Source organism: Panulirus ornatus, chromosome 22, assembly GCF_036320965.1.
Source record: "Panulirus ornatus isolate Po-2019 chromosome 22, ASM3632096v1, whole genome shotgun sequence".
Taxonomy (NCBI): Eukaryota; Metazoa; Arthropoda; class Malacostraca; order Decapoda; family Palinuridae; genus Panulirus; species Panulirus ornatus.
In genome coordinates, this window is record NC_092245.1 from 18,712,604 (window position 1) to 18,727,383 (window position 14,780).

The window sequence follows — 14,780 nt, forward strand, 5'->3', positions numbered from 1 at the left end:
TTGTGCTTATTTTGGTGCAGTGACCAGACTTACAAAGCATAATCCAGCTTTGGTCTGATATTTGATATATGTAGTGAATAGTTTTATGAACATTATTTCCAGGTCACTTTGAAATTCTGGAATCAGTGTTAATATTTGTCATGCAAGTGAAGTAGCAGTGACAAATACTCTTTAATGTCTTATTACAAAAGCTGCAATGTCCTATCTGATATGATAAAAGGGGCAGTTTCTTCATTAATGCATTGACACACAGATCATGTATAGAAGCTTCCTTCCCATACAGTTTTAAATTCAGGTTGTTCATGTGGCCTACGATATCAACAGCAAATGCAGTGTGCCTCTCTAGGTTGTGAGGAAATCAGAATCTTTTCATGTCCTATGACAAACTAGTCTCTGCTCTCAATTTCCAAACACACTTTTCAAGATGTTTACTAATGGGAGCTATCTTCTCTTCAAGTGATACAGAACATCCATGTGTTTAGATTTAAAGTACGTTTGCTTTCATTTCAGTAACATAAGATTTGTGCAGTGCACTATTGAGTACCTAGCAAATGTGAATGATGATATTAATAAATTCATGTTATGGTGGTAGGAATAGTTGCAAACTCGACCTGGGTAAAGTGGAAGAACAGCGGCAGGATTACTTGCATGAGAGGGAATTTTTGCTGGAGAGGGAATTTTTGCGGAAGGAATCAGCAGATATATATATGAGTTTTAAGTTGTTGAGGTATTCATGAGCCATCCTACCAGGAATGGTGCTATAGGATATTGTTGGATTTCTAGATTTACTTTAGAGTTTCATCTTTTTTTTTTTTTTTGTGAATAATCGTTTATTTTTTATCTCTTTCAGCATGCTGCTTTTGGAACGTTTAATGATATCATCAGATGCATTTGATGTCGACGTCTGTAACTCGTGTGGTCTATTAGGATACTCAGGATGGTGCCATTATTGCCGTTCATCTGCAAATGTCTCATCTATACGTATCCCATATGCATGTAAGCTACTCTTTCAGGAACTTCAGTCTATGAATATAGTGCCTAGATTAAGATTAGAGAATTATTGTAGTTAGAAATTAACACCCAAAGTAATATTAGTATCTTTTTTTATATTTGCTCATTTGTTTAATTAAATGGTAGTATCTAATTCACTTGAAATGTAGATTATTTGTTTTCTACCTTGTGCCTGTTTAGGTTCAGAAGGTAATAGATGTATCAAGGAATTAGATACTTGTGTCCTCTTGCTTGCCTGTGGATAATTAAGTTCTGTTAAAGTGATCTCCCCAAAAAGGTGTATGTTTGCACTTCATCCACCCCATGTTAATGGGAAAGGATGTAAAGATGAGAGATAAATAGATAGATAGTTTCTTGCCTCTGAGCCTTACAAGATGTTTCGTTGTTAATCAGTATACTTCATGGTATAAAGAAGATTGAATTTGTAAGTAAAGATGTTAAGTAAACTACAGAGGTCCAACTCTCGCATGCAAAATTATTTGCTGGACTCTTTCTCCTGGTCCTTCTTTTAGAAACTGATACAGGAGTAAGGATTCTAGCCCCTCTTAATTGCTCACTATGAAATGCAGGAGATATTTGGCCAGTATTCTTTCTCCCCATCCTTTGGGATTAGATTTGAATGCATGATGATACTTGTATTTGACTGAGGAAGATTATATAAAGATTATTGATATTAGTAAGGTAGTGGCAGTAACAGATGAAGAAAGGCTGTATTCTTTCACATATATTCTCTAGCTGTCATGTGCAATGCACCAAAACCACAGACCCCATTCCTCAACCAGACCCATAGAGACATCTCAGTGGTATTCCTTAGCCACTGCACATGACCTGATTCAATCCATTGACAGCACTTCATTCCATGCACACTTTTCTTTCATTTGCAGGTTCAGGCCCTGGTTACTCAAAATTTTTTTCCCTCCATCTTTCCATCTTCAGCTTGATCTTTTCCCTCCATCTTTCCATCTTCAGCTTGATCTTCACCTTCTTGTCCCCTCCTCTTTTGACACACAAATCCTCTTTGTCAACCTCTCCTCAGTTATTCTTTCCATAAGCCCAAACCATTTCATCAAACCCTCTTCAGCTTTCTCAACCATCATACTTCTTATTATCACACCTCTCTCTTACTCTTTTTATTACTTACTTAATCAAACTCTCTCACCATATATTGTCCTCACACATCTCATTACAATCACTACCCTCCTCCTCACATCTTCACCTAAATAACCCATGCCTTACAATCATCCAACATTGTTGGTATACCTTCATACATGCCCATTTATGTCCATCCACACACTCCTTAATGCTCCTTGGGCCTTTACCCCTTTACACACCTAATGACTCAATTTACTTCCCATGGTTCTATTCTCCACCATGTCCATTCTCAACTATCCAAAGCACTTCACTTCCTCCAAGTTTCCTACATTAAAATCATTAAAATTCACACACCAACTAACCTGCCTCTTTCCACAAGTAAACCAGTTGACCTTATTTTTATTCCAGTTCCATTTACTCTCAGTTTTCTCACTCAAATTTGCCAACATTGCCATATCAGCAACAACAACTGACTCATCTTCTAGGCCCCCAACCCCCTACGGACAGCATACCTGCTCCTGTCTCCAAGACCCTTGCTTTCACCATCAATAAACAGAAACAGCCCTGGTGACTGCAAAAGTCATAGTGGTGGTCAGAAATAAGGGAATAGGCTTCTATGAGTCTGAGAAAGTGAAAATTAAGCAGCATTTCAGACTTTGATGAAAGCATAAGTGGGGCAACAGTTGGAAGGGTTGAACAATCTCCAGTTTTATGTGTGGGCTGTACCAAGGCTTGCTTCCCAGATAAAGGAGAAAGGAGGGATAGTTTTTTAAGACAGATAAAACAGACAAGAAAGGATTTTTTTTTTTTTCAAAGGCTCCAGCCACGGACAAAAGTCCACCTCAAGACCAGGCCTTAACTGAAATATAGAGAGAATTATGAAAGGGAAAAAGAAAAGACTAGGGAAAGTAATTACAAATTTTGGAGGAAATTAAAAACTTTTTTTAATGTGCCATGTCATAGTTATTGGGAAAGACATGAGAAGGTACAGTTCCAAATCTTTGAGGTGTACTTAAAAAACAAGTTATCAGAACGGCCCAACCTTGAGTTGCTGATGGCCTGACAGTAATCATGTGATGCAGCAGCTTGCCGAGTATTGTGTGGTCTAGCTGGCAGTGGGGGCACACAAGCGAAAACCAATGTAATACTTATAGAAGAGGGAAAGTGAACCCACATTGCAGCATAGGGCAAGAGGGTCAAGCTTGGAAGTTACCCTAAGATAGTTAATAAGTCGGACTGCTTTTGACTCGACTTTGTCAAGTCAGGATGCAGAGGCAGAACCAGCCCAGATGTGAGAGCAGCACTCCATACAAGGACGAATCTGTCCTTCGTATAGAGGAACTGTTCAGAAAAAGAAGCTTCAACATCTAAACATGACACCTAGTTTCTTAGAGGCAGACTTGGCTATTCCCTTAAATCGGGGTTTCCAAGAAAGAGTGGAGGATACAGTAATACCAGGTACAGGTTGAGCCTCTTTAATCCGGCAACCTTGGGACCTGGCCATTGCCGAAGAACAGAAATTGACCCCGAAGGGAACCCCATATGTAAATATATGCCCACTAGTCTTGCCAGCTCATTCCACATACATAATGTTATAAAAGGTAGAACAAAGCTTAAAACAGGGAATAATACAACCATTAATGCTTCCAAACAAGATTTTGATTGTTACATCAGATGGAGACTCCATAATATCTTGGGCAAGGGATTTTCGTGGCAGACAACGCCTAAACAGGGCAGACTCATCTGCATGATTCATTTGTTCTAGGCTGTTTTCTGCTGCCATTAATTTTGCAAATTCATTCACAAACTTTGTCGTAGCTTTGTGACGAATAGTTAATGTAATGAATGACCATAGTTTGGTAGTTGGCTTTGGTTGACTCTTGTTACTATTGTTGTTTTATTGTTATCATCAAGGCAGCCAGCCCGTACTGTGGCATCATTCATCATTCCCAGCTAGGCAGCCAGCTCATACACCCTCTTTTGCTCTGTACATATTATTATTGGTTTTAGAGAATTGGAGTTTTTATAGATTCTTTTAAAACGACCTTACACTACAAGCTTCCATGTCAGCATTAGGCTTTTCACCACACACACACACACACACACACACACACACACACACACACACACATACATACACACTATATATATATACTGAAATTCCATGTTTACACTTAAACTTGTGTAACCATCCTTGAGAACATTCACAGTCATAGTCTAGCTTTAGTTCTCTGAAAAACGTTGGCCTGCTCAATAAGCATCTCCTCAGAAATGCTTACACCTTCATTATGTGGGAGCTTAAACCACTTTATAAGTGCACTATCTAAATGTATACACCTGGTACCTTTCAAAGTTTTCTGAAACTTTAAAGTTTTCTGGCTTTCATTTTTAGCAAAAAAAAAATGAATACAAGAATTTAACAGGACTGTTAATTAGCTCAGCTGCAGTATAAACAGATTTTGGCACCTTAGCAGCTAACAGTGCTGCCCTGGTGGCATATCCTCAAACTGATGGCGACAGAGTCAAATCACGCTGGACCACAGAGCTCTGGATTAGAGAGGTTCAGCCTGTATGCTCATTGAGTCAACAGGATTTTTCGATAGAGAGATGGATAGAAAATGCATTTTGGAGATAACTTAAGTAGATTTTGTCTAACCCACCGAGATATCCTGTCCAAGTCTGAGTTTATTAAGGAAGCTGTGTCATGACAAGATGCAGATCAAATGAGAGAAGGATAAAGATTGAGAAAAAGAGGAGCAGAATTGAGGGATGTGGAGGAATGCAGTGTTGAGTCATCAGCATATGAGTGCATTTTATTACATGTGGAGGAGAGGAAATCATTGAAAAAGGAGGAAAAGCATAGGGGACAGGAAAGAACCTTAGGGGACACTGCTGTTGATGGAGAAGACGGGGAAGGCTTATCCATTAGCAGCACAGAGATAGATTGGCTAGATATGAAGCAAAGTGAGGTAGGAAAGCCAAAAGAGGGGAGCTTAGAGATGATACCCCCAATGCCACACCCTGTTAAAGGCTCTAAATATGTCAGTCAACTACACAAGACTCCCCAAAATTATTTAGGGATGATGATCTGATATTAGTAAGATAGGAAAGAATATCACCAGTGGATCTCGCCTTACAGAAGCCATACTGGTGATCGGAAAGATTGAGTTTCAAGGCGTCTAAGGATATGGGAGGCACACTCCCTTAAGATTCAAGGTGTGCCATATGGGCCACACACTTTGTCCACTTAAAGCTAGGAAAGTACTTGGAAGACCTGCACAAGGAAAATATAGAAGAGAGCAAAAATTCAGTGGATGCATGACTTAACATGAAATCATCCACAGCAGAGTTAGAGGAGAATAAATGCTGACAAGATTGGCTCTATTGGCTTGAAAGTAAGCTATGGATTGATGTCAGAAGAGAGGAGGAAAGCTTGAAGTACAAAAGTTATTAAAGATGCTTTTAGTTAAGGACTACAAGCATATCATATTCATTCATTAACTGTCAGAGTATTTATGTCATTCCTTTAATCAGTCATTACAGTGTTTGGCCAAAGGTAATAAACCCAAAATTCATAAGTTTCCAGTTAAAAATTTAATTACAGCGTTAAATTTCTTTTCAAGCATTTTGAAAGTTTGAGTTTTGTTCAATCTCTTTACAGTAACTAATCAGTCTGCTAAATATTGATTAATCTGAGGGCTGAAATTACTGGTGCTCATTATTCTTGTTCTTAAACTTTGGAGTATAATTATGGTAATTTCTTATTTGGGTTCTGTAATTTGAGTTTTGTTTAATCTCTTTACAGTAACTAATCAGTCTGCTAAATATTAATTAATCTGAGGGCTGAAATTACTGGTGCTCATTATTCTTGTTCTTAAACTTTGGAGTATGATTATGGTAATTTCTTATTTGGGTTCTGTAATTTCAGGCAACTGTTTTAAACAAAGTTAGTTTGATATTTAAGAAAACAGACCCCTTAATAATGGTATTTTCCGATTCAGTTTAGGCAGAATTAACCAGTATTCAAGATCTGACCCAAAACCTGAAGGAAATCACTAAATACTGTGAAGAATTATAAGGATAAAGTAGATTCATATGCCCATCTTGTTATAGCATTTATAAATTCATAAGCTTTCAGTGTAACATACAACTCTGTTACATAATGCTCTTATACATTTTTGCAATGTTATTTTCCCAAAGAAAAATATTCAGTGTAAAACTCTACATACAAGATAACAAATAAACATAACAAATTGGAAGCAACACATACAAAACTATTCACAATAATAAATAATACACAATGGCCATAGGAGTTGTGAGAGGCTTGTATTATTACATGAGGGTAAAGATAAGCAAGAAGAATCCTATATTCTGGAAATAAAATACACACAAGTAACTTATAACGACCTGTATTTTACAAGTTCACTTTTGTAAGAGGTATAGCATATTGCACTTGCATTATGAAGTTCATACCTTCATGTGCAATGATCAAAAGGTATTTATACCTATTATGAAGTTGATGAAATTTTTCATATATGTAACTATAAGACATCATTAGTTAATGTCATCCCTTTAAAATATATGTATATATATATATATATATATATATATATATATATATATATATATATATATATATATATATATATATAAGGGCATTATTTACAGGAAAGGAGTGCAAGTGACTGGGAGATGTATAAGAAAAAGTGATAGAAGGTAAAGTTTAAAAAAAAAAGTGAGTGAGTATTAGTAAACTTCAGGGAGAATAAGATGTGTTGGAAGGAGGTAAATATTGTGAGAAAAATGAGAACTAATAGGAACATCAGTGAAGGGGGTATATGGGCAAGAGGTAACAAGTAGTGATGAGGAGATGGAATAATTACTTTGACAGAGGGTTGAACATGTTTGATGATAGGTTGGCAGATGTAGGGTGTTCAGGTCAGGAAGGTATGCAAAGTGAGTCATGGAAAGTGGTTTGGTGAATAGAAAAGAGATGTGAAAGCCTTGCATAAGATGAAATCTGGCAAAGCAGGTGGAGTGAATGGTATTGCAGTTGAATTTCTTTGTTAGTTAGGATTGTCAGTGTATGTATGGATCATGGTTAGGTACCTGATGATAGGCAGAATGTGTATAATGTCACTATATAAAGGCAATGGAGTCACAGTAAGTGTTTGAACTACAGAGGTAAAAGTTTTCCATGTGTACCTGATGAGTTGTATTGGAGAGAGGTGGTTCAGCAAGTAGTGGCATGCACAGAGCATGAGACTAGGGAGGAACAACATGGTTTCAGGAGTGGTATAGGATGTGTGGATCAGGTGTTTGCTTTAGTCTGTGATAATTATTTAGAGAAACAAAGGGATTCATATATGGCATTTATGGATCTAGAGAAAGTAAATGATAGGATTGATTGAAATCCCTTGTGGAAGGTCTTATAAATACACTTACTCTCAACTTCCTCCTTTCACACACTACCAAACTCAAGATACCAACTTCTGCAGATTATAATTCAGAAAAGTGGGACATTTCTAGTTTTATTTTTATTTCATGACATTTTCTCCAGAATATAGGATTATGGGATACAGACATTACAGAACTATAAAATGAGATTGACTAGCATAAACACCTGCCATATATGAAGGCAAACTCTGAATATAACAGAATGAAAAATTAAGAAACAACAAGGAAGACATGAAAAAGTATGATAAAGAACACAAGAGTGCCCTTTGTATGCAACTGTTGGCAAGATATGTTAAAGTCTGTAGTCAAATTCACATACAACCTGTCATTTCTCATCAGAAACATGACCACCAATAATCATGCTCTAGCTAATGGAAATATATTTGTCAGCACCTCCACAGAAATCTTCATTCACTCTTAATTCCAAACAGGGAATGAATCCAGCCCAAACCTCCAGTCACATTCACTAAGTAGCCACTCCCCTCTGAAAATACTCCAACCATTCTATGCATCACCTATGATACACATGACATTTACTTCCCACACCAATAACATCAACACAAAAGCTGAATGCCCTGAGAAAAACTAACTGGCACCAGATTTGGGGGAAAAAATCCCTCAACATCCCATACAAACAAATCACTTGCTCCACTTTAAAGCTCCACTTTAAACTATGTTTCATCTGCTTGGTTTTACATTCTCTCAAAAGCAAACAGGAGAAAGCTGTAAACCACACAAAACAGTGGATGCAGCACAATCACTGGTTGCATAGCAATTTAAATGCATGTTTACAATGAAACAAGATCCTCCCTGTACAGTCCCACCTCAACATGCTTGGCATTCTATTCTGTGCAAAAGCACTAGATCCTTCCCATCCTAACCACTCTATAACCACCCACAGTCAAGAAGAAATAAAAGCTTGCCCCTGCTTAACACTTCAGTAACCTCTACTCACACATCCCAACAAATAGAACACTGAAAAAACAAATAAACTCTGAAATAATCCAGCAAGCACTAAAAGACTGACCTCGCATCTCACTTGTAAACTCTAACACTAGACATATACCCATCAGTAACCACACTCCCCAAACAAAATGAGTCATACTCCTGTTTACACTGGACATTATCCATCTTTGCACACAACAAGCATGGTTTCAACACATCCCGAAGCCCTTCATGCCTGTGATGCAACTCCCATTAAGTAGACACTGAGCACTTACTACTCAGTTACCAAGCTCTCTGCACACAGACACACACACAACATGAAAACACTTTATGACATAGTCCTGACTGGTGGATATGACCAACTTCCTGGGGCAGCCTTGCTAAAGGTGACTTAACTCTTGGTGTAACCTTAAGCAGATGGAATTCAGTAACACATACACACACACACATTATATATATATATATATATATATATATATATATATATATATATATATATATATATATATATATATTATATGATATTTCTTTTCTAACATTCTTTCTTGCCCACCAATTCCTGCATTAATGAAGTAGTCCCAGGAACATGAAGAAAGGCTGCATGTGCTCACATCCATTCTCTAGTTGTCATGAACACTGCACAAAAACCACACCCCCTTTCCACAATCTAGCCACTTCACATGCCATGATTCAGTCCACTGACAAGCACATCACTCCCTGTACACCACATCATTTCAGACCAGTTTACCCTGTGCACACCTTTCACCTTGCTGCATGTTTAGGCCCCAATGACTCAGAATATTTTTCATTACATTCTTCCATCTTCATTTTGGTCTACCCCTTCTTTTCCTCTCCACTTTTGACATACACATGTATTATCATCTTTCAACCTCTCCCCACACATGTATTATCATCTTTTAACCTCTCCTCACTCATCCTGTCTATACGTCCAAACAATTTCAGCACACCCTCTTCAACTCTCTCAACTATACTCTCTTCCCATTTTACTTCTTAATCAAACCACCTTAAACCACACACACATTGTTCTCAAAATTTTCATTTCCAACAGAACTACCCTCCTTTGCACATCCTGATTTATAGCACATGCCTTGATGTATGCAACATCATTGGGACTACTGTACTTTCAAACATACCCATTTTTTCATTCCAGATAAAGACCTTTCTTCCTATGCATCCCCCAGTGTTCCCAGAACCTTTGCCTCCTCACTCACCCACTTCTGTTTCCATTGTTCCATTAGCTGCTATGTCCACTCCCAAGTGCTTGGTATCTTTATGGTTGTTGCATCATATTCATGAAGGGTCTTGATATGTTGAAAAGCTGTTTGTAGTGTTGTAATGATGAGTTATGCCCAAATCACTACAGTGGATTCAAGTGAGAAACTGCAATCGTTGGGGACTGAGTTTGGAAGTGTGTGTGAAAGGAGGAAGTTGAAAGTAAATGTAAATAGAAGCAATATTATTAGGTTTAGTAAGGCAGAGTAAAAGCAATTGTTATTAGGTTTAGTAAGGCAGAGGGACATGCTAGTTGGAATGTGAGTTGCATTGGAAACAATTTGGAAGAAGTTAAGTATTTTAGATGACTGGATGTGGACATGGCAGCGAATGAAACCGTGAAAACTGAAGTGAATCACAGAGTGGGTGTGGGCAAAGGTTCTGGGAGCACTGAGGAATGTGTAGAAATAGAGGTTGTTTCTGGGAGGCAAAAAGGACTGTTTGGATGTAAGTCATGGCTTATATATAGGTAATGATGTGTGAAGGATAGATTTGTTGGAAAGTAAATATATGAAAAGAGCATGTAAAAGAAAGATACAAGTTTATTGAGTGTACCAGTTAAGTTGTATGGGAGTGTATTGATTAAGAGGGTGAAGGCATGTACAGAGCATCAGATTGGGAAGGAGCAGTGAGGTTTCAGAAGTGGTGGAGAATGTTTGGATTCAGGCGTCTGCTTTACAGAATGTGTATGAGAAATACTTGAGCAAGAAAAGGATGGATTTATGGCATGTATGGATCTGGGGAAGGCATATGATAGGGTTGATAGTAATGCCATGCGAAAGGCCTTAAAAATATATAGCACGGGAGGAGAAATAATTAGAAGCAGAGAAGTTTTTATCAAGGGTGTACGGCATGTGTATGAGCAGGAAGAGAAGAGAGTGAATTGTTCCAAGTGAAGGTTGGTCTGCAGCAGGGGTATGTGAAGTCACCATGGTTTAATTTATTCATGGATGGGGTGGTGAAGGAGGTAAATGTGAGTCTTTGAGAGGGGCAAGTATTCAGTGTGTGGGGGATGAAAAGGCCTGGGAAGTAAGTCAGTTGTTGTTTGCTGATGATATGGCACTGGTGGCACATTCGAGTGAGAAACTGTTAAAATCGATGACTGAGTTTGGAATTGTGTGAAAGGAGGAAGTTGAAAGTAAATGTGAATAAAAGCAAGGTTATTAGGTTTAGCAGGGTTGAGGGACAAGTTAGAGTGGGGTGTTCATTTGTATGGAGAAGACTTGGAGGAAGCAAAGGGTTTTAGATACCTGGGAGTGGACATAGCAGCAAATAAAACCATGCAAGTAGAAGCGAGTCAAAAGGGAACAAAGGTTCTGGGAGTGCTGGAAAATGTGTTGAAAGAGATAACGTAATCTGGGAGAGCATAAATGGTCATGTTTGAGGGTACAGTAGTCCCAACAGTATTATATGGATGAGAGGACATGTGTGGAGAAGGGTAGATGTGTTGGAAATAAAATGTTTGAGGACAATATATGGTTTGAGGTAGTTTGATCGATTAAGTAATGACAAACGTAAGGTGATAATAAAAAGTATGTGTTTCAGAGAGCTGAAGAGGATTTGCTAAATGGTTTGGACATGTGGAGAGAATGAGTGAAGAAAGGTTGACAAAGAGGATATTTGTATCAAAATTAGAGGTAACAAGGAGAACCAGGAGACCACATTGGTGGTGGATGGATGAAGTGAAAAAGATTTTGAGCGACAGAGCCTATCATGGAGGATGAAATGCATGCAAGGGATAGAGTGAATGAGAATGATGTATAATGGGGTTGATGTGCTGTCAATGGACTGAACCAGAGTATGTAAAGCAAGCATCTGGGTTAAACCATTGAAAGGTCTGTGGGGCCTGGTTGTGGATAGGGAACTGTGGTTTTGGTGCATTACACACAACAGCTAGAGAGTGAATGTGAGCAGATGCAGCCTTTCTTCATCTGTTCCTGGCACCACCTTACTAACACAGGAAACAGCAATCAAATATAAAATATATTTATTCATTTTTATTTATTATACTTTGTTGCTGTCTCCGGCGTTAGCAAGGTAGCACAAGGAAACAGACGAAAGAATGGCCCAACCCACCCACATACACATGTATATATATACATGTCCACACATGCACATATACATCCTATACCTCTCATCGTATACATATATATATATACACACACAGACATATTCATTTATACACATGTGCATAATTCATACTGTCTGCTGTTATCCATTCCCGTCGCCACCCCGCCACACATGAAATGAAAACCCACTCCCCCCGCATGAAAGGCCACATTCATTCACACTCAGTCTCTAGCTGCCATGTATAATGCACCGAAACCACAGCTTTCTTTCCACATCCAGGCCCCACAAAACTTTCCATGGTTTACCCGACGCTTCACATGCCTTGGTTCAATCCAATGACTGCACGTTGACCCCAGTATACCACATCGTTCCAATTCACTCTATTCATTGCACACCTTTCACCCTCCTGCATGTTCAGGCCCCGATCACTCAAAATCTTTTTCACTCCATCTTTCCACCTCCAGTTTGGTCTCCCACTTCTCCTCGTTCCCTCCACCTCTGACACATATATCCTCTTTTGTCAATCTTTCCTCACTCATTCTCTCCATGTGACCAAACCATTTCAAAACACCCTCTTCTGCCCTCTCAACCACACACTTTTTATTACCACACATCTCTCTTGCCCTTTCATTACTTACTCGATCAAACCACCTCACACCACATATTGTCTTCAAACATCTCATTTCCAGCACATCCACCCTCCTCCGCACAACTCTATCTATAGCCCACGCCTTGTAACCAGATAACATTGTTGGAACCACTATTCCATCAAACATCCCATTTTTGCTTTCCAAGATAACGTTCTCGACTTCCACACATTTCTCAACGCTCCCAGAACTTTCGCCCCCTCACCCACTCTATGATTCACTTCCGCTTCCATGGTTCCATACGCTGCCAGATCCACCCCCAGATATCTAAAACACTTCACTTCCTCCAGTTTTTCTCCATTCAAACTTACCTCGCAATTGACTTGTCCCTCAACCCTACTGTACCTAATAACCTTGCTCTTATTCACATTTACTCTCAGCTTTCTTCTTTCACACACTTTACAATTTACCAAACTCAGTCACCAGCTTCTCCAGTTTCTCACCCGAATCAGCCACCAGCGCTGTATCATCAGCGAACAACAAGTGACTCACTTCTTAAGCTCTCTCATCCACAACAGACTGCATACTTGCCCCTCTTTCCAAAACTCTTGCATTTACCTCCCTAACAACCCCATCCATAAGCAAATCAAACAACCATGGAGACATCATACACCCCTGCCATAAACCAACATTCACCGAGAACCAACATATATATATATATATATATATATTTTTCATACATATTTGCCTCATCCGCATTAACGAGGTAGCATTAAGAACAGAGGAGTGAGCCTTAGAGGGTATATTCTCACTTGGCCCTCCTCTCCGTTCCTTCTTTTGGAAAATTATAAATGGGAAGGGAGGATTTCCAGCACCCCGCTCCCTCCCCTTTTAGTCACCTTCAACGACACGCAGGGAATGCATGGGAAGTATTCTTTCTCCCCTATCCCCAGGGATAAGGGGAGAAGAGGTAGTAAAAGCTTTGCAGAACATGAAAGCCAGCAAGGCAGCAGGTTTGGATGGTATTGCAGTGGGATTCCTTAAAAAAAGGGGGTGACTGTGTTGTTAACTGGTTGGTAAGGTTATTTAATGTATGTATGACTCATGGTGAGGTGCCTGAGGATTGGTGGAATGCTTGCATAGTGCCAATATACAAAGGCAAAGGGGATAAAGGTGTGTGCTCAAATTACAGAGGTTTAAGTTTGTTGAGTATTCCTGGGAAATTATATGGGAGGGTATTGATTGAGAGGGTGAAGGTATGTACAGGGCATCATATTGGGGAAGAGCAGTGTGGTTTCAGAAGTGGTAGAGCGTGTGTGGATCAGGTGTTTGCTTTGAAGAATGTATGTGAGAAATACTTAAAAAAGCAAATGGATTTGTATGTAGCATTTATGGATCTGGAGAAGGCATATGATAGAGTTGATAGAGATGCTCTGTGGAAGGTATTAAGAATATATGGTGTGGGAGGCAAGTTGTTTGAAGCAGTGAAAAGTTTTGATTGAGGATGTAAGGCATGTGTACAGGTAGAAAGAGAGGAAAGTGATTGGTTCTTAGTGAATGTCAGTTTGCGGCAGGGGTGCGTGATGTCTCCATGGTTGTTTAATTTGTTTATGGATGGGGTTGTTAGGGAGATGAATGCAAGAAGTTGGTGACTGAGTTTGGTAAAGTGTGTGAAAGAAAAAGCTGAGAGTGAATGTGAATAAGAGCAAGGTTATTAGGTACAGTCGGGTTGAGGGACAAGTCAATTGGGAGGTAAGTTTAAATGGAGAAAAACTGGAGGAAGTGAAGTGTTTTAGATATCTGGGAATGGATTTGGCAGCAGATGGAACCATGGAAGCGGAAGTGAACCATATGGTGGGGGACGGTGCGAAACTTCTGGGAGCATTGAAAAATGTGTGGAAGTCGAGAACATTATCTTGGAAAGCAAAAATGGGTATATTTGAAGGAATAGTGGTTCAAATAATGTTATGTGGTTGCAAGGCGTGGGCTATAGATAGAGTTGTGCGGAGGAGGGTGGATGTGCTGGAAATGAGATGTTTGAGGACAATATGTGGTGTGAGGTGGTTTGATTGAGTAAGTAATGGAAGGGTAAGAGAGATGTCTGGTAATAAAAGAGAGTGTGGTTGAGAGAGCAGAAGAGGGTGTTTTGAAATGGTTTGGTCACATTGAGAGAATGAGTGAGGAAAGATTGACAAAAGAGGATAAATGTGTCAGAGGTGGAGGGAACGAGGAGAAGTGGGAGACCAAATTGGAGGTGGAAAGATGGAGTGAAAAAGATATTGAGTGATCGGGTCCTGAACATGCAGGAGGGTGAAAGGCGTGCAA

At 39.1% G+C, this 14,780-nt stretch overlaps 1 protein-coding gene across 2 annotated transcripts in view; it reads left to right on the plus strand.

The window, feature by feature from the left end:
- Positions 1–14,780, plus strand: part of Polr3B (RNA polymerase III subunit RpIII128) — a 79,161-nt gene that overhangs the window by 25,258 nt on the left and 39,123 nt on the right. Inside the window, exon 7 of one of the 2 annotated variants that reach the window (XM_071676248.1) lies at positions 851–996. In XM_071676248.1, the coding sequence (XP_071532349.1) occupies positions 851–996 (146 nt within the window). Of the gene's footprint in view, positions 1–850; positions 1,492–14,780 lie in introns of those variants that run through there. The other variant, XM_071676247.1, reaches the window with a different exon arrangement.